Source organism: Ahaetulla prasina, chromosome 1 (genome assembly GCF_028640845.1).
Source record: "Ahaetulla prasina isolate Xishuangbanna chromosome 1, ASM2864084v1, whole genome shotgun sequence".
Classification (NCBI taxonomy): Eukaryota; Metazoa; Chordata; class Lepidosauria; order Squamata; family Colubridae; genus Ahaetulla; species Ahaetulla prasina.
Window position 1 is genome coordinate 303101053 of NC_080539.1, and position 20654 is coordinate 303121706.

At 35.7% G+C, this 20654-nt stretch overlaps 1 protein-coding gene across 3 annotated transcripts in view; it reads left to right on the forward strand.

Moving 5' to 3' along the window:
• Positions 1-20654, forward strand: part of TTBK2 (tau tubulin kinase 2) — a 65635-nt gene that overhangs the window by 2091 nt on the left and 42890 nt on the right. For all 3 annotated transcript variants that reach the window (XM_058161986.1, XM_058161983.1, XM_058161985.1), the window contains exons 2-3: positions 11179-11337; positions 15987-16134. In XM_058161986.1, the coding sequence (XP_058017969.1) occupies positions 11269-11337; positions 15987-16134 (217 nt within the window). In that variant the 5' untranslated portion in view covers positions 11179-11268. The remainder of the gene's footprint in view (positions 1-11178; positions 11338-15986; positions 16135-20654) is intronic.

A 20654-nucleotide genomic window follows, 5' to 3' on the forward strand; every position in this document is an offset into this window, starting at 1 on the left:
ATACCTTTCTTCAGTGAATTCTCCTGCATGACATGGCCAAAGTAAGTGAGATGCAGTGTGATTTTTCCTTTTAGTGATATGCCCTTGTTCTATACTCCAGTACTTCCTTGTTAGTCATCTTTGCTGTAGCATTTTCTGTATATAATATTCAAGGTTAGCTGAGAAATACCTTCTTAAAAGAATTAAGGTTTTTATAATATGCACATAAGTTGATTCTAATACATTTGAAAGTTGATTAGGAAACTTTTTCAAAAGTTGAAGATAATCAGTAAAGTATTCATAGGTGTGTGGTTTGTAAGAAACAATGAACTGACCTGGACTTTAGCTTGATAAACAGTTTCAGAAAAGAAGATTCAGTTATTTTCTTGCTGTACTGCATAAATTATACTTTTTTTAAAAAAATCCACTCTTTATCAGGTGATAGAAACCAGTGCCACATGAGAAGGTTCAATTAAATTGCTTTATTGCCATCAGCTTGTGCACAGGAATCTTCTCAACTGTTAATACCTACTTGGAGTTAGATAAGGGTCCAAGGAATTCAAGGGGGGAGTGTAGTTAGTCTGCTTTTGGTTATGTAGGGATTCTAGGAGACTGCCTGGACAACTGCCTTGCAGTTTCTTGGCAACATTGTTCAGAAGTTGTTTGCCATTGCCCCCTTCCTTGGGCTAAAAGAAAGTGACTAGCCCAAGATCACCCACCTAGCTTTGTGCCTAAGATGGGACTAGAACTCAGTCTTTCATTTTTTACCCTGATGCCTTGACCACTACCCGAAAGTGGCTCTCATTTTTCATATTAATGTTGAATAATCGTGATATATCAAAATAGTAAAAGCCAATACTATATCAGTGCTTTATTTCCTATCCCTTTTGGCTTCCTCCATTCTATCAGAAAAGGGACGCGGTGGCTCAGGGGCTAGGACTTTGAGCTTGTCGATCGAAAGGTCGGCAGCTCAGCGGTTCGAATCCCTAGTGCTGCCGTGTAACGGGGTGAGCTCCCGTTACTTGTCCCAGCTTCTGCCAACCTAGCAGTTTCAAAAGCATGTAAAAATGCAAGTAGAAAAAACAGGGACCACCTTTGGTGGGAAGATAACAGCGTTCCGTGCGCCTTTGGCGTTGAGTCATGCCAGCCACATGACCACGGAGACGTCTTCGGATAGCGCTGGCTCTTCGGCTTTGAAACTGAGATGAGCACCGCCCCTAGACGGTGCTACTAGCACATATGTGCGAGGGGAACGACTAGCACATATGTGCGAGGGGAACCTTTACCTTTACCTATTCTGTCATATCTGATCTTGAGAGCCCCCCTTCTCTCCCAAGAAAATATAAGATGATGGAGTGGATGGTGAAAGTCTGTTTTGCTGATAAATACTATTCCATTAGAATGGAAAGATGGAATTAGCTACATATTTTATTTTTCACACATTTCCAACATTGATCTTGCTCTTCTTATGTTTAAAGGTTCTTATTCAAAAATAAGTCTCACTGATTTCAGTTTTGATTCCCCACCCCAGTAAATATATCTATGTATGTTCTCCAACCTTCACAAGGAAATAAATTTTGTAAGAACTCTTTATTTGTCCCACATTAGACTATATTTTTATAGCTACTCTGGACTTCATTAATAAAATATACCAGAACTTGAAATGATCCATAATCTATGTTCTGGAATCAGGAATCTTTCCAATAAATGTATGCTTCTGGAAATAACATTTATAAATTGCTCTTTTACAGATTTTCTGTAGTAGTATCAGTAATCCTGATTTTTAAGTGTTTGAGCTATGATTCAAATCATGTGCCTTGGATACAGTAGTTGTTTTGACCTTTTTTGGATGTGGGCTTATGCAAAGAATGGAAGAAGTTCTTATGCAAATTTGTCCTGTCTTTGTGTGTGTATGTGTATGTGTGTGTGTGTATGAGAGAGAGAATATGAGAGAGAGAAAGGGGTACCTCATTTGATTCTACTTATTCTTCTCCAGTAGATCAGAAAGGAAGGATGCCTATTGCGTTAGGACTGTATCAATCTTTCACAGATCTGTGGAAGTGAATTACAAAGTACTTCTTTTCAGATTCTTATTTTTTCTGTATTTGGAGACTGTCTGAGTATGGGTGTTTATATACTCCACTTTTCTTCACTCTAACCCTTCATTGGTTGTGGAGACAGCCAGGAGTAGTTACCAAAATAGCCATCAAATCAGAGAAAAGATGTGTCTGCATAAAAAAATGTGAAAAGAGTGCTTTGTACATGCATCTATATTTTTCTGAAACACCTCTTTCAAAGGATTTGCAAAGCCTTGCCGGCTATTCTAATAAAAAAAATATATACTAAGAATGATGTGAAAAATTACAGGTATTGTGGACTGTTATAAGGCAATGAAAATAAATCTGGTTTGTATGATTTCATAACTCCGTGATGGCGAACCTATGGCACACGTGCCACAGGTGGCATGCAGAACCCTCTCTGCGGGCATGGGAGCCGTCACCACAGCTCAGCTCTGCCGCGCATGCGCATGTGCTTCCTGCCGACCAGCTGGTTTTCGGGTCTCTGCCTCGCATGTGGGGGAGGCGCATGCGGGAGGGCGTGCATGCATGTGGGGGATGGGGCATCCACGGGGGGTTGCGTGCGTATCCACAGGGTTGCACATGCATGCATAGGGCCGTGTGCTCATGGTCAGGGCCATGCATGCATGCGCAGGGTGGGGTGCATGCACGGGGAGCATGCATGCATGCATGGGGGTGGTCCAGGCAGGGTGTCACACACACATTGCATTATGGGTATGCCCGTGCTTTGGGCATTCGGTGCCAAAAAAATTAGCCATCACTGTCATAACTGATCCCAATAAAGAATTTGGTATATGATGAAGCTGAGGGAAGAGAATGTAATTTTTATAAGGGGAAATATGAGAATTCATAAAACAGAGAGAATAAAGAGAGAAAGAACAGAGTTTTGATAGATAAATTATATAAGCTGTTTCTGTGCTGAAAAATGTAAACACATATCTTGCAAGGAAACATTTATGTATTTCATATATATACCATATGCTCTGAACCATGAGGCCAGCCTGAAGTAGTTTGCAATAGAACGTAATGACAATCAAAATAAAATGGTATCCAAAGCAAATATTACAATGCAATCTAAAATCATCAGGATTATAATAACTTGGCTTCCAGCGATAACCATTAAAACGTTGTGGAAGAGCTCCATTTTCATTGCTTTTTTTAATTACAGGAGGGACATCGCCATATGGATCTCTAGAGGGAAACTTTTTGAGAGAATAGAGACTGCCACAAAGAACCATTGACACTTTATTATTTATTTATTTTATTTTATTCGATTTTTATACCGCCCTTCTCCCGAAGGACTCAGTAACACTTGCCCCCTTTTCTGAAGCTCTCAAAGTTAGGAGAGAGAGCTTTCAGGATCCTCATACAGGAAAGGTAGCCAAGTCTAATAGGTTTGATTTGAAGCAGATGATTACCTGAGATGTCAAGCTTTTAATGTTAAAATCATAACTTTGAATTGTACCTCAGAGCCTCTGGGTAGCCACTGCAGAATTCTCAGCATTAGTGTTATGTTCAAGTAAAAGTAATGACTATTACCTAATGATAAGCAGGCTGCTACATGTTGAACCAACTGTGGCTCATGACATCTTCATGTAGAGTCAATTAAAGTGATACGTACAGGAGGTGGCAAGAATGTGAGTCACTGTTGTCAGGTCTATTTCTCCAGAAAGACTGAAACTGGCATACTAGCAGTAGCTTCTTGTTTCTTTCCATCCGGGCCTTGACAACCAAGAAGAATTAAGTCAAGATTTCTACTGCTTCAGCAACCCAATGCAGGGTTCCATGCCCTGATCTAAAACTTGACTGAAAAGAGTCCAGATAATCCCATTTTCCCTATAATATTCTGTTGTTGGAACCTCACCAACAACTTTCTCCATAAAGGAAAGCTTATAAATTGGACAATAGTTGTCCACTATGGCTGGATCTACAGAATGTCTTTTCAGAAGGAGACATTTTTTTCAAGGTGACAGCCACCATTTTCTTTCCCAGTGAAGTGTTGACAATCTTGCTGATCTACCCGGTCACATATTTACTGGTTTTACATGGGAACGAGGTGTGAATCATGGGGCCAATTCACATATGGCCGATATACTGCCCTGTTTTTCTATTCCTGTCCAGAATATTTTGTTTTTGTCAAAATGTTGCCCAAATAATTAACAGAACTTCATTGCTTTTTCTCACTCTTCAAAAAGGAGAAGCACAAATGCGTTGCCATCTTTATTTCTGTAAATTAGGCTTAAAATTATCTCAGACACATGTTTGGTAAATTCATTTCTGATCTTCCTCTACCAAATTTAAGGTTATCTTTTGTTATTGTATCTCCCAAAACTCCTCAGTAAACCAGACTTGATTGAAATGATATAATGGTTATAACATCTATGCACTACAATTAAATTTTAAAAATGGATAAATATAAGAAGAAACTGTGTTTCCCCAAAAATAAGACCCTGTTTTATATTTTTTTGAACCCTGAAATAAGCGCTTGGCCTTATTGCCTTGCACTCAATAATCTGATTGGATTTATTACCAGGGGATGTCTTATTTTGGGGGAAATAGGGTAGTAGTTAAATTTAGGTAGCAAAAAAGGCAGGATTCCTAGCAAGGAGATAATTAACAAAGATATGCTTAAGATTCTTCTGAAAATACTATAAAAAAGATAACACAATTGACTGGGGAGGGGATTCAAGAATGTTGGACCGGCACCAAGAAGGCCCTGGTCTAGTTAATTTTAAATGCGCTTATAAAACAATTTTTTCTATGGAATCTATTTCCCACAAACAAAATTTGGAGTGAGATATTCCTTAGGTAAGAGGGCCTCAAGCCATTCAGAGATTTATATATGATAATAAGCATCTTGAGTTTTGCATGAAAAATAATCAGAACCCAATTTATCAGAATAAATGCTATATGCATTCAGTGAATACTGCTGATAGGCACCTGCTAGATTTTGAAACTGCTGAAATGTCTATGCAATAGAATGATAAATCATCCACAGATGGAAGAAAGGACTTCTAGCTATTGTACTGACCTGGCACTCGGGGACAGTGAAAAGTCTAATCACTTCCCAATTGCAGGGTTGATTTCCCAGAGAAAAAATACTCTAGGATAGAAAATATCTATTCTAGTTATTGAGAACCGCTGCACCACCAGACCTTTAGACTTCCATTTCAATGTATTATTCCTCATTCAGTCTGTAAACTAGATGAGGAATAGCAATAACAACAAAATAATTATGTTTATAATGAAGTTTGGCGTCTGTAACCCAAATGGAAAAGACAAATTCAAATAGATATCTTTTTAATACATGTTAGCAAAATGTATAATTGAGCTAGAAATATATTGTGAAAGCTACTTCTCGTGTGATCAGATCCAGAAAGACTGAAACCAGATTAGTCCATTGCTAAAACAAGACATAAGTAGAAATTGTTTCTCCTGTCAAAAAGAGAATAGCTACAAGACTCTTACACTGTTAGGCAGGAAAAAAGGTGCAAGACGATAAGCCTTGATTCCATGATAAATATAACTTAAATTTACTACATTGTTATTACTGGAATTTTTTGTAACTGGTCTGTTAGTTTACTTATCAAAGCTTCTGTATTCTTAATATTTATTTGTTCCTACTTCCAAGCTAACTTGTCAAGAGAAGCCTGACATCTACTGTGCATTCCTGACACAGAAGACAACAATTGTCTTCAACTGCCTACAGAAGTTGTAAATGCTCCAACACTGGAAATTTTAAAGAAAATGTTGGATAACCATCTGTCTGAGATGGTGTAGGGTTTCCTGCCTGGGCAGGGGGTTGGACTAGAAGGCATCCAAGGTCCCTTCCAACTCTGTTATTATTATTATTATAATTGTATACAGTCATTGTAGTAGATGTGATGGAAGTTTCTTAGTCTTCTAGAAGTGCTTTAATATTCTTTAGATGCTTGGGACCCACTTCTTCTAACTATATACGACAATATCTAGAACTTGCTGTGGGTTGATGGAGCACAAGAAAGTTGTATATCAAAGTTCAATTCTAAATATTAACATTCAAGAGAAAGTTATGAAAATCATCATATAGCAACTGAGTATTTTGCCAGTTGGTAACTGCAAAATAACTGTAGAACACAATAATGTCTAGATGCCTTTCTTTGTAACCATCTTCCAATCATTATATATTTCATGGTTTTAATTGCATATGTTTGCTGATGACTGTAGACTTGCTACCTCTCCTGAGTCAAAATAGTAACATTCTTTGGTTTGTTACACAATAGCTGCAACCAAATATCTGAATATGGAATAGAAAGTTATTTAAGTGCTAAGACCTGCATTGTTGACTTACTATAAAGATATTAATTTTTATTCTGAGTTTTGGATGCAAGGATTATCAGTTATTTGAAGAAGATTTTATATATGTATGTACATACATATATACACACTGTAGTTTTCGGAGTATAAGACACACTTTTTCCCGCCCTAAAAGGGGGTGGAAATGTTGGTGCGTCTTATACACCGAATGCAGCCATTTTTGGTCTCCCGAAGCCCCGCCCCACATGCCCCATTTTTGCGAAAAACGTGCCCATTTTTCGCATAAATAGGGTGCACAGAAGCTTTGGGAAGTGTTCCTGTGGGATAGGGTGTGTATCTATATCGGTAACCAGTGCTAGAAATGAAAGGTTTGGATTATTTGGGAATTGCCCATACAGATGGCAGTGTTCCTCATTATCTTCACCTGGAGATGCCATGAACTTGTTCATGTTTGAAGAATTATTAGCAACTGTATTCATTTGCAAGGAGAGTTTTAGGATAATTATGCAGTCATGCATAAGTCTAAATGTATTTCAAAATAAGACAGTCACAAAACAATTTAGTATTGTTATCAGGAAATCATGCAGGGGTGAAATCCAGCAGGTTCTGACAGGTTCTGGAGAACCGGTAGCGGAAATTTTGAGCAATTCGGAGAACCGGTAGCAGAAATTTTGAGTAGTTTGGAGAACCGGGAAATGCCACTTCTGGATGGCGCCAGAGTGGGGTGGGAATGGAGATTTTGCAATATCCTTCCCCCAGGAGTGGGAAGCGAATGGGGATTTTGCAGTATCCTTCCCCTGCCACGCCCACTAAACCACGCCCACCAAACTACACCATGCCCATCACACCACGCCCACAGAACCAGTAGTAAAAAAATTTGGATTTCACCACTGAAACCATGTATGGATTACAGTAATCTAGACTGCTCTGAGCTCGACACTTTACAGTACTTTATAAACCACATTTAAGTATAATATGTTTTTTTTAATTGTAGGAAAGACTATAGGATGACTATTGATATGAATTGATATTAGTGCTGAAGAAAGCTTATTGAGGCTTGCAGAATTTTAGAAAAAATGAATTTGGGTCAGTATGGTATTTTTTCTTTCCAAGTTTTGTTGTTTATGAATGAGAATTGCTGAGAGACTCTGTCAAAAACTGAAGTTGTTTTAATAGGTATTAAAATATTGTTAGTTGCTACAGTAATATATTTAAGGACTACCTGTATTTTTAAAATGTATGCTGTATTGTTATACTCCTTCATTTGAAAAACAAGTAGGTCTGATAGCTGTAATATATGATTAGTTTAGAACTTTAGATTGTAAATTAGTATCTTTGTTTATTTAAAACAGGTGTTTGTTCTATTTCCAGAAACAATTGCTTTTAAATTTGCGTTTTCCTGAAGTACTGAACTATAATATTCCTTTGATTAGGAGCAAAAAATATTCAAGATAGCATGAAAGCCAGAAACAGATAACTCAGACAGTGTAAGATGAAAAGTCTGTAACAACAAAAAGATTTTCAGAAGGTAAAATCTCACTAGAGTTGGGGCGTGGGCTTTCAATGGGCAAAGCTTCCTTTGAACTCTATTCAAAGCTATGGGTGGTTTTCAAAAGAGAATTATTTCTGCCACCACTCTGTTTCATTCATGGAATTTTAGGGGACCCAGATGTTATCTGCTATTATAATTTGCTTCTTTCATCTTTTAGAATAGAATAGAATAGCATTTTTTATTGGCCAAGTGTGATTGGACACACAAGGAATTGGTCTTGGTGCATATGCTCTCAGTGTATATAAAAGATACCTTCATCAAGAATCATAGGGTACAACACTTAATGATAGTCATAGGGTACAAATAAGCAATCAGGAAACAATCATAGAAAACTGTTAAGGTGGAGAACAAAAAATCCCTTACAAAGTTTTTCTGTGAATATACCATGGAAGAGCCCTTTTCTTTGCTCTTATCTATTGTATTTGAAATGTCTATAGAATGTATAATGTCTTTCCCATTGTTATGCATGAAAGAATGTGCTCATTTGGAAGGAATAAAGATTTCAAAGATATAGATGTAATAAACTTATATTTGATTTGGGCTCAAATAAAAATAGAATCAATAAAAGAGGAATAACATTACCTAAAATCACTTCCAGTCAAACTATTTCAGTATTTTGAACCAGTTTCTAAACATACATACTTGAGAGAAATTTAAAGTAACAAAAACATGAGTGTTGTTTTAACACACTGTTTTGCCCAAGATTTATATCACGTGAATAGATGCCATCTTGGTTCCCTTTAATGCAGACATTGTAACCAGCAGCAAAACCAACGTACAGTGTCTGCATTAAGGAGATTTGTGTTGCACAGTGAGTCTGATTCCTTGCATAAAATTTGGCTCTTCAGGAATTAAAAATAGCATTCACATGTTCTTTTTACCTAAGGGTTTATCTCAGCAGGTTATGCAAACATTGTTACAATAATCCTCATGTAATTAAGTATGTCTAATCATGGCTAGATTTGCATTTCCCCCATAATGTGAATGTTCTGTATAGTTGCAACAATTCTCTGAAATGTACTAATTGCTAACTACAGAATCTATTTGCATTTAAAGAGATCTGAAAATATACTTTCTACCTAATTATTGATGATTCTAATTTAATTTTTAATTGTTGATTTAATGTTTTGTATATTTCAGTATACTACTATGAGATGAATGTATACATTTTAATAAAAATATAAATAACATGGAAGTTGTTAATATATAAATTCTACTTAGCTGCAGTAGCTATATTGGTATACAGAAGCCAATTATGACCCCAACTATTTTCAAAACTCTATTTGACAGGAATTAACTGATTCTTGATTAATTTTGTACTTAACATATTTTCAGGTTTTGCATGCATTGGTAATAGGTTTCTTTTCCCCCCCGCAGAAATTCACTTCTGTGGGAAAGGATCACAAAGACAGGTAGAGTTAGCATCCTTATTTTCGTGGTAACAAATAACTGGCATGATGTCTGGATTGAATCAGTGTCTTGCCTGATTTCATCAAATGAACTATTAAGTTAGGCTTTAATAAGAAACTCACTACTTCATATCTTGGAATCAGTCATTATGCTTCATTACTGCTTTGTTTTCTTTGTAGCTGCACATTACGATATGTATGTTGTGCTCTTTCAGTTTTTGCCAGTTCCTTAGTAGGGTTTTTTATTTTTATTTTTGGGGAACACTGAATATTTGTGTACCTTAACTCTTTGAACAACTGCAACAGAAACATTTCTAGCTAAAGTATCATTAACAAGTTTTGTACAATTCAGTAGGGTTAGCCTATCTGAGTTATAAGAGCTTGTTATTAGATGGCAAGAAAAAGATACAGGCATCTCTGCTATTTTCTAGAAATTGTCTGGATTTTTTCAGCTCAAAAAGAATCTTCTGGTATTTATTTATTAAATTTATATTGCTTATTCAGAAGTGACCAATCTGATTATAGCGCTAAGTCAATGGCATTTTGTTCATGATTGGCTAATGCATGTTTGTAGCCTTTCAGGATAACGGATGCACATGAGAAGCCATAGGATTTTAATTGTTCATGTATTTGCCTGACTCTAGGGAAACTGGGAACTATCAGGTATAATTAAAGGAACCAAACTGGCTGGAAAAAAAGAAGTTGTTTAAGACAATATGAAAGAATGTGAATTCAGGTGGAAGTTTCTATTTTGAGTAGGCTGCAATGAAGCACTACATTTGAAATGCAGTGGGGTACTTAGAAGAACTCAGCAACCTAGACTGAACTCTTTTTGAAAAAGGTAATGTATGCCCAACTGGTATCCCAAGAGGAACTGAGGTCAGATCTTTGGTCAAGAAGGCTTTGAGCGCTGAACTCCTTCAAGGAAGTAGAAGGATTGTAGAGCTGAAGCAGTTGGCTTGGGAGTTCCATGCTGCTGTCATGAAAAAATGACTCTTGGTATTTGAAGGTCTTGACTGTTTTGTTTAGCCACCAGATATGTATGGCATAGGTCTCTTGGCAAATACCATGACCTTGGTTTTTGAGCAGCTAATTTCTAGCAGCTCTTCTTGATAGTACTCAGCAAGTGTATAAAGTGTTCACTTTGGGCCAATGTGCCTGTTTTGATAGATGGAGAGATTGATTGTTCAATTTGTTTCTGAATGGAATAAAAAGGAGGGGAACTAGAGTACACCCTTGTCTCATACCTCATTTGGCTTACCATCTTGTAAATTTGAGTAGCAATACTTTCCTCTGTATTTGCTTTGTTGTCTACTCTATTTGTTGTGTAGGTTTTTTGGAAAAAGGAAACAAGCTACTATATAATGTGGCAATGAACAAAAAATTACACAAGAAGCATAATCTCTGTTATATTTTTAATGTAAAGCAAAGTCATTGTTCTCAGTTAAAGTTTCTGCTTGAATATGGAGCTAATACTGAAATACTAGAAGTAGTTCAAGAATTGTTGAGTTGATGCATATAAAACAGTGCATTCAGAAACATCCTGGTGTTTATTTTTTATGACTTTTCTTAAATCTTTCTACAAAATGTTGTGCAAGATTTTATTCTTTTGCAGAATCTTTTTATTTTAGATATTCTTTAGAATATACAAAGGACAAAGAGCTGTTAGTTGCCCTCACATTCATAATCAAATATATTAAGGTATTTTGTTTCTGCAACTTAATTACTATTGAAATTTGCTGTCTATCTTTGTTCAACATTGTGAAATTGGAAAATAACCTAGTTAAAATAAGATTAAGAACATTTCTTTTTTGGCCATGGTTTTATTAGCCTGGTTTCATATACAGCTGTTTTGTTTCTATAGACTCTGCTTAAATGGAAGCCACTTCTGGGAACTTGATGGTCTCTACTGACATAGGCTTTGCATAGCCACTGTACCATCCCAGAGATTGCAATGAGTGGAGGAGGGGAACAGCCGGATATTCTTACTGTGGGGATATTGGTAAAAGAAAGATGGAAAGTGGTAAGTATGTAATAGTTTTATTGATTTTTTTCAGATGTTTGGTTATATAACATTCAATCAAATAGAAATAAATCAAAATGTTATGGATATAATTTAAGAGAGCAGACATAAACTGTAAGACGGGAGAAGATTGTGCATTACATCCTTCTTAAATACGGTCTTGAGCAGCATGATAAATAATCAGGTTATGGCTTACCTAATATGATGTCTGTAAAGAAATAATGAAAATATAATAATAATATCAATGCTTTTCAGGAATGGACTCCTATATGTTATAGCTGATTAGCTGCTTGATCAGTCAATGTTCTGCTCCTGCTCTTTTCCTGGTTTCTTGTGTAGTTGAAAGCTTCACTGTTCCTCCTTTTCAGTCATTCTTACATGATATTTTAAAAATGTTCTGTATAATAATAGTTCTGTCTTTATTAGGCTAGTATGGTGCAATTTTCTAAGCATTCTTTGCTAGTCTAAGTTAACCTCTTTTTCTCTTTTTATGTTTGGGATTAACTGTCTAAACACAATCTCCTTGATGTCTGCAGAGGTTTCTTTGGGTTTTTTTAGTTAATAATCACACTTAACTTCCCCTCCCCTCTTTGTTTCTGTCACACGCATGCACACTCATTCATAGGAGGAAGCTGAAAAATCCAGCGGGGATAAATGAGTGGAGAGAAGGGCAGTAGGAGGAGCATGTATTTGACTGAATGGATTTGTGTGTGTCTGAGTGAAGGAAAGATTTAGAGGGAAAGATGCAATATGTATTTTTGAGAGAAAATGATGCGTGCTTGTGGTCCTGCTTGGGTAAGAGGTTTTTTTAATGTATGATGGAAAATGATTTCAAATGTATCTGCACAACAGAATATTCTCTTTTAGAGTAAGTGGTGGTTTATGAAGCTTAAAAAAGAAGTAAGAAATTATAAACCAAATAAAAGCATTAGGTAAAAAAAGATATCTAGTTTATACCAACTTTTTATATTTCTATTTTTAACTCTACCATTTCCACACAAGATTTCATGTGCTATTTCTCTCCTTTATTTTAATATTTTGTGGTATAATAAGACATGAGAATAGGATGGCATATCCAGAATAACCCAAACAGGATTTTTCTGCACTACAATCAGGAGGCACAGAGAGGAATGAGAAATACCTGCCAGAAGAATATTTTAGCAATTAGAATGACACAGCTAAAGCATATTCAATAAAATGCAGTATCTTTTGTCAGAACTCCTGGATCCTACGCATATTCATCAAATATAATTACTCCTACACATATTCATCAAATGATAATTACTTACTCTTAGTGTAAAATTAAGTATCAGAATGTCAAATCATCATCAGTAAAGAGTCTAGTTTGGGAGCCCTGTGGACAAATGGCTGAAGATACAATAGCTGTTGGAAAAGACAAAAGAACCAAAAGATAAAGATGTACATCTTAATTATATTCAGTCTGAGGTAATGGGAAGACATCCAACATAAAACAATTACAAGACAGTACCAAGGGTCCAAAATTGATACTGAGTATAAACATCATAATAATGATAATAAAAGACTTGAATATGAATCTGAATACTCAAGGGAAGGGTATGAAGGATAAACAAAATAAGTTCTAGGACTGATCTCTGAGGGATAAATGCAATAAGGAGAAATTCCCAAGAGTAAAAATCTAACATGCAACATTGCAAAACAACAAGAAGGAAGAAAAAAAGAAAGAACCAATAAAGTATCCAGTCAGTGATATCCTGGGATCATAAGGTCGATAGCTTTTTCTAAATGGTCAAGTGTATTAAATACTGCTGTCAGTTAAAAAAAGAAAGTCTGGCACCAAGGTAAAGGATATTTTGGACACCAAAATATCATTTAGAATTCAAGAATGTGCTATCTCAGTTGAATGGCCTGCTTGAAGTCTTGCTTGATATGCATTGAGAAGGCAAGTAGAATACAAGTGAAGAATCTGTTGTGAGAAGGGAATTCTTCCAAAGATATCCCAAAGGTGCTTTTTCAGGAGGCAATTGGACTTTCTTGTTTTTTCTTTGAAGATGTTTCACATCTCATCCAAAAAGCTTCTTCAGCTGTGACAGGATAGTAGGGAAGGGAAGGATTTATATTCCTTGCAGAAAGCTAGTAATTTGCGTCCTTTTAGTGGGTTGTTGAAGTGCTTTGAGGTTTATCTGTGTCCTCAGGGTTACCTGAGTAGTGTTCCTGGTTCCTGTAGTCTGCATTTTTTTTCTCTGGAAATCCATTCCTACTCCCACACTATTCAAAGGGTGTTCATCCCAAATTGTATAGCTAAAAGTCTGTAGAGATTCTCAGTTATCCTCATCATGGTTGTTCCAAAGGTGCTTTTTCAGGAGGCCTCTGGACTTTCTTTTTTTTCTTTGAAGATGTTTCATTTCTCATCCAAGAAGCTTCTTCAGCTCTGAAGAAATATTTCTTGGTGGAGAAATATCTGTTTCCTGTATCAATAGAGTATATAATAGGGTTGCTGAACACTAAAGCCAAATGGACAAATTTTCAGTACTTATCTCACAGGGGAATGAATGCTACATCTAAAGAGTTTTTAGAAAATTGCAGCAAGATAGGGTTCTCCCTTAGCAGTAGCAACCTGATAGCAGCAGATGGTAATAGACAAGTGATTTGCTTCCCCCCCTAATTTAAAGGTACCAGAGCAGAGAATTCTACAGCCAATATACAGTAATTAATTTAAATCAAATATATTTACATATTTTTATTTTTTTAAGTTTTTATTAAAGTTTACTGTGGTATAAAATACAAATGGAAATAAAAATTTAAAAAAGGAGAAAGGAATGCAAGGTAGAAAGAGAAAGAAAAGCACTAACTTCTGACTCTTTGGTGTAGTATAATATAGTTGCAAGCTCAGCTTTTTGCTTTATATTTCTAGTCGATACAAGCCATTTCTATAACTACAAAAGTAATTTAGTCATCAAAATCTAAAATCAGAGTTTCATCTTTTTTCTGTTTTGAGCATAAAGTCTAGAAGCAGTTTCCATGTGGAAACAAAACTGGATAAGTTCTCTTTAATTAAACAGGTAGCTTTGCCCATCTCCATTAATTTCATCACTTTTTCCATCCATTCTTTCACTTGGGGATTGTCATGTCTTTCCATTTTTTTCATGTAGAAAATTTTATTTATTTTATTTTTATTTATAATTTAATTTCTATACCGCCCTTCTCCCGAAGGACTCAGGGCGGTTTACAGCCATATTTAAAAACACAAAATACAAACAGCAAGTTTAAAAACAGAATTAAAAACAAATATTTAATAGGCCGAATCAAAACTAAAACGGTCGTAGACCGACATAAAACCCATTTAAAATTTAAACCCATAAAAATAATTGTTACTGGTTACATATATAATAACAAAGTTCCAATTTTTTCATGTTCTTTATCCAATAGCCCTAAAAGGAAAAGTTCATGTTTCAATTTTTACTTGTTTTAAGAATCTTCTGACTTAAGATGAAAAATCTGACCCCAATATTTCTTTGCTTTGTCACAAGTACACCAAAGAGTATCTTCTTTACATTTACAACAAATATTTGAGACACCTTTATACCTCAAATAAAATCTAATAAATAAATAAATAAATAAAATATTTACATATTTTTCTTAATGATTTTTATATTAAGTCAATCAGATGGAATAATTTTAATCTGTTAATGAACTAAAGTCTTAATTAAAATTTTACATATAGTTTTATATTAATTATTTTATTTTAATGCTATTCTTTCTTCTAAAAAAGGTCCAGAGGTACTACTTGTTCTTGAAAGTAATAAACAGCATTTTAGAAAAGATATTCTTGTTTCTGTGGTATGAAAGCTGTTTCTAGAATTACAGCTTTTGCAATGGATGCCTCTTATTTAACAATCAAGAAAAATCAATGTTTTGCATTTGATTAAATCTACATATGAAACTATATTTCCAATTAAAATTCCTATGTATAATTGGCTAAGATTTATTTTAAATGGATAATCCTATTTTAGTACGGTGTATTTTGTAGTGTCCGTATTGGGTGCCGAATGCTGTCTTCCATTCGTCTCCCTCTCGCATCCGCACCAGGTTGTAGGCCCCCCCGGAGATCGAGCTTGGTGAAGATCGTGACCTCCCGCAACCTCTCCAGCAGCTCCAGGATGAACGGCAGGGGGTAGCAATTCCGCACTGTAATTTCATTTAGCTGGCGGTAATCGCAGCACAGGCGCAAGTCTCCTGTCTTCTTCACGAAGAGGACCGGGGCCGAGAGAGGGGACTTTGAAGGCCGGATGAACCCTTGGGCCAGATTTTTGTCCAGGAAGTCCCTATTTTATAATCCTATTTTAGTACATTTTTCTAGCAGTCTTATACTTTGCATGATTCTAGCTTTGTAACTGATGGATAACATGAAAATTCTGGATGAATATCTTGATTGTAATGGTATTATCATGAAGTTTTTTAATTTTCTGAAACAATTGCTTATATACAGCCAACAATGTTATTTTAAAATTTCTATTATTTTGCCTAATTTATTAGCAATAATAAAAAAATCAGTGTACATAATGTAACAGTACAGTTTAAATACGTTTAGTAATTAGACAATATTCAAAGTAACACAAAAACTGTAATTTTTAAATAATGCACTAGATTGATAGTTTTATTTATTACAGATAAAGAAGATTGGAGGTGGAGGATTTGGAGAAATTTACGATGCAATGGACATACTTACTCGAGAGAATGTTGCACTGAAGGTCGAGTCAGCGCAGCAGCCAAAGCAAGTTCTGAAAATGGAAGTAGCTGTGTTGAAAAAACTGCAAGGTAAGATGAACAAAGATCCTTATATTGTGGTTGCTAAGCCTCTGACACATCTTGCTAATGTATAGCAATTGTCTTATTGTTCTGAAAGTCAAAACGGTGGGACAACCTTGAAAAATCAGGAAAAGGTCTGAGTATGAATAAGATATTCATTGATCAGGTGGCAGCCAAATTTAACAATTTAGCAATTTACAGTATTTCTGAATGCAATTCTGTGTTTATCAGAAAGCTTACTGAGTTCAGTAAGGCTTCATTACACATCAGTATGTTAAGGAGTGTAACTTTAATCACATGCTGAGATTAAAAATAGGAAAGTTAAATTTACATTGACCTTAATAATGACTTAAATGGCTTGGTTTATATGCATGAACGAAACATGGCTGCATTCATGTTTTTAAGTCTTTATACTTAGGGATTGTGAATGCAGAATGTGCTTATTTTGAGTTTTGAAGATAACTATAGGAAACTAGGTGTTTAAAATTTTGGAAAAACAAATGCATTCTTACTTACTCTTGTTGTCCACAGACTTCCTTTCAACTGTCTCTCTCCCCATCCCCGTGCCGTAATCATTATAGGCTCTACTTTGTCATATTTTCAATTAAAAATATTAAAAAAAACAGTTAGTGGGAACACAGGGAACCCCTTATCCTTTGCTTTTCTATCTACTTTTAATATGCAAATAGTTCAGCATTTGTCAGTTCCCAGAAACTGTTTCAAACCTTGTTAATTCTTGGATAGAAGACCTGAATGGAATAGTATAGCTGTAGGTTTGATGAGAGATAAAAGAAGCCAAATGTCAAACCAAACAACATAGACCTATCCATGAATAGTCAAGTTTGATGGGCGTTTTACCTTTATATTGTAAATACCTTCTTTACTGTATTTATAGCCTGTTATCTATTTTTTATGTGAGTAAGAAAGACAGAAAGATTGGCTTTAATGCTGGGTTTGAACATCTGATAACTTGATGTCTTGTGCATACTTTAAGACTTTATGTAAAGAAATAAAATGCTAGTACGAATCTTAAGTACATCCCAGCATTTGCTTTCCTATTATGGAAAAAAAATCATTTTTTAAATCTGTTCTCTGTTTGTGGTTGTTTATTTTAGGAACTTTTTGTATGACAGAGGACTGAAAGCTTTTAAGGCTTTAAATTGTGCCAGATTGCATCTATCATAGAACTGATGACTTTAGGCATCTTGGATATTCCATTACAAATTCTTGAAACTGGATGAAGGAAGATGATAGGGATGAACTCATAACTTTCCAGCTGTCCATCTTTTATGATACAAATACTGTATCTGTAAAAGAGAACTTGCAATGTGCTTAGAAACTGGGGAGCCTGGCCAGTAGGGTATGGTCACAAAGATAAGTCTGGCAAGTGTGAGTTTACCTATCAATTACTGTGCTGAAGAAAATATTCCAATAAAACGACTATTCAAAGAAGTGGAAAAAAGAAATCGGAGCCAGAATTATTCTTTCTCAACAAGGCTTTATGGTGTAATAACAAATTTTGATGCTGTCCATCAGATTAATGGTCATGAAAGGATAGAATTGTTTGAATTTTGTTATTGGCTGGATTCACCATCTTGTTCTTTAGCTGCTTCTTATTTATTTGTTTTATTGATTTGTTTTTGAATTATTATATTTTATCTTTCAGTTATATTATGAGTTGCCCAGAATCCTTTGAAGTTGGGTGGCACCTAAATCAAATAAATGTAACTTAAATTAAAATGTTGGTGGTATATTGTTTACTTTGTAGTGCATTTCGTTCAACATTTGCACATTTTTCTTATATAATACTTTTCTATCCATTTATGACACTTGTTTGCATCTGCTAGATATAGAATTTTGCAAGTTATACCTAAATATCAAGCAATTAGATATGAGCTTCAAATTCTTCCTTTAGTTTTCAATTAGCCTTTTAGATTTAATTGCTTCAAAACTTAAGCTATTTGTGTTCCCTTACCCAGAATATTTAGCTCTAATTGTCATTTGGATTCTGACTACAATTCATTTTGCTTCTTTTTAGGATATCTTGCTGGTTTCCATCTACAGGCATTTAAAGTCACAGGATTAGATTTTGATATAATAGTAATTCCCTTACTGTTTCAGGAAATTAATAAACTGTCATTATTTGCCTATTTTCCATATAGAAAGTACAATATTTGGCAGTGTTATGGATAAAAAACAGTGCTGCTTCCAAACCAGTTCTGGTTCATTCAGTGGAATAAGCAAAGTTCATATTCTTCATTGTTGTGTTTGTGCATATTTCAGAATCATTCAATGTAAAAGATAATTTTTATCATTCTTATATCAGTTTTTTGATAATTTTTCCAGAATTTAAGAATGAAAGGTTTTGCTCAGGATCTCTTGTTTGGAATCATTAATGTTCGTAAGTAGTTACAAGAGGTATCTGCAGAGACACCTTGACAAGAGAAGTAGATCCCTGCAATCAGTTGGTATTAGGGGGAGCATATTTAGTGGCTGGTACAACTCTATCTTTTCTAACCACTTTTAAGTCTTTTTTTAAGTACAGAGGATGGGCAGTTGCAGCAGTTTTGACTTCTCTAATTTATAGCTCTCATATGACATGACAGACTGGAGGAGTATACATTAATCTAAATCAAAGTTTGTTCTGTTTCAAATACATCTTCACTCCACATCTATCGGATATTTAGATATTCTCATGCCATAATGAATATAACATGATCTATCCATAACCTGGTTAAGTATGTCCTTTGAACATGGTAATTGTATGTTTCTCTTAAGGCTAGTTTTAAACCAGTCTGATAATATTTTTCTTATTTTCCTCTTAAATCATATGTTTTGAATAGAGCTGTTGAGGAGAGGAGGGTTTGGATAAGTATGGGAAAATAAATATTCCCAGAAAAGTTGTTGGACGATATAAGACGATGGCTAAACAGTTGCTTGGTTCAAGAGACTGAGACATTAATATCTCTATAGTTTGCCTTTTAGTGAATATCATGTTACTAGGATAAGGAATCTTTCAAAACCCTGTGATTTCTCAACCTAAAGATATAGTTCTTCTATTATCTGGATGTATAAATTCAGACAGTGAGTTCTTAAAATAGATTCTGCATTTTTGTGTCTATAGAAAAGTGTCAAATAGGGTCAAGAGCTTTTTAGCTATAGAATTAAGAGCAAAAAGGAATAAAGCTAAGGGATCATATAGATTGGTCACAAATAAGTGCTGGAAAAATAGTTCTTTGGATGAGAGTTAAATCTCTTGCAGTGAATTTCTCCAGAATTTAGACATTCGTCTCTGGAGGCAGCATATTACAGAGGAGAGGAACAACGGCAGAGAAGATTTCTTCTTTGAACCACCAGTTGAAATTCTTTAACTGAAGGGGTCCATAATATAGTAGTAGGTGTTGTGGTCTGCTGGTGGCCTGCAGAGCTGGCAGCAGAGTCAGATAGTGAGGAGGCTGGGGAGGAACATGGGCCAGTCCTGGTGTCTGGGTAAGGCTTGGACGAGGGCTCTGCGTCAGAGGCAGAGAGGGGGCCAGGGCCATTTGGAGTTATGTGCTGTCTCTGGAGTCTCCAGAGTCAGACATCAGCGAGGCAGAGGAACAGGGGGAGCCTGCTCCCAGTGTACACATGCACGGAGCTGCCAGAAGGCAAGAACAGTTAAGACAAAAGGGACGACTTGGTACTAGGACTTGGAGATGATTGGCCCCTCCCATAAGACATAAAGGAGGAGCAAAGGCACGTGAGCCTTTGCAGGAAGCAACTTCGTTCATTTTGGTCGGTTTAAATTCTGAAGTTCCATTTTTGACTCTGTGCTCCGTGTGGCCTTGCAAAGCTAATTGCCAGTTAGCTCTCTGGCAGCGTGTCAAGGGAGATAAAGGTGGGTGCTTAACAGCCTTACCCTGAAGGATTGTGGCAGACTTCTGTCGGATTCTTTACAAACTATTTGTGACTCATTATGGGCTGTGATTGAACATAATTCACATCCATTGAAATAAAAAGAGAGTTTTGGGGACTAATTGTGTGTTTTTTACTTCTCAGGAAGCCTAGGTCAGAACAGTAGGTAAAATATTTTCCTAAATCATAACCACTACCAAAAATACAGGCTTTTTATGGCTCATCAGGTTCTTCCCCTGCAAATTCTTTCAAACTGACCATAATTCAGTTTCCTCTCTAGCTATTGCTTTGCAAGGAAAGGTAGGTGGACATGTAGCAAAAAAGATGTAGGAGGAACAAATTGAAAGGTGATATCAGAAACAGTCCTTCTTCCCTTTTGACTTCTATCCATTATTCTAACTGTGTTTCATTTTTACCTTTGCTGCCCTGTTTTGTAAGTAAAAGCTATTATAGCTGTAGCTGACCAACAATAGTGGAATAATTAGTGTATCTGATGCTGAGGGTATGAAGGAGTATAACTTTTTAACTGGCTATATCTTCCCCATTAGTGTCCACAAACAGATCTAGTTTCACTTAATTATATTATATCAAGCTAATTTCACTCTTCCTGTAGGTCAGGTGTCCCCAACACCTGG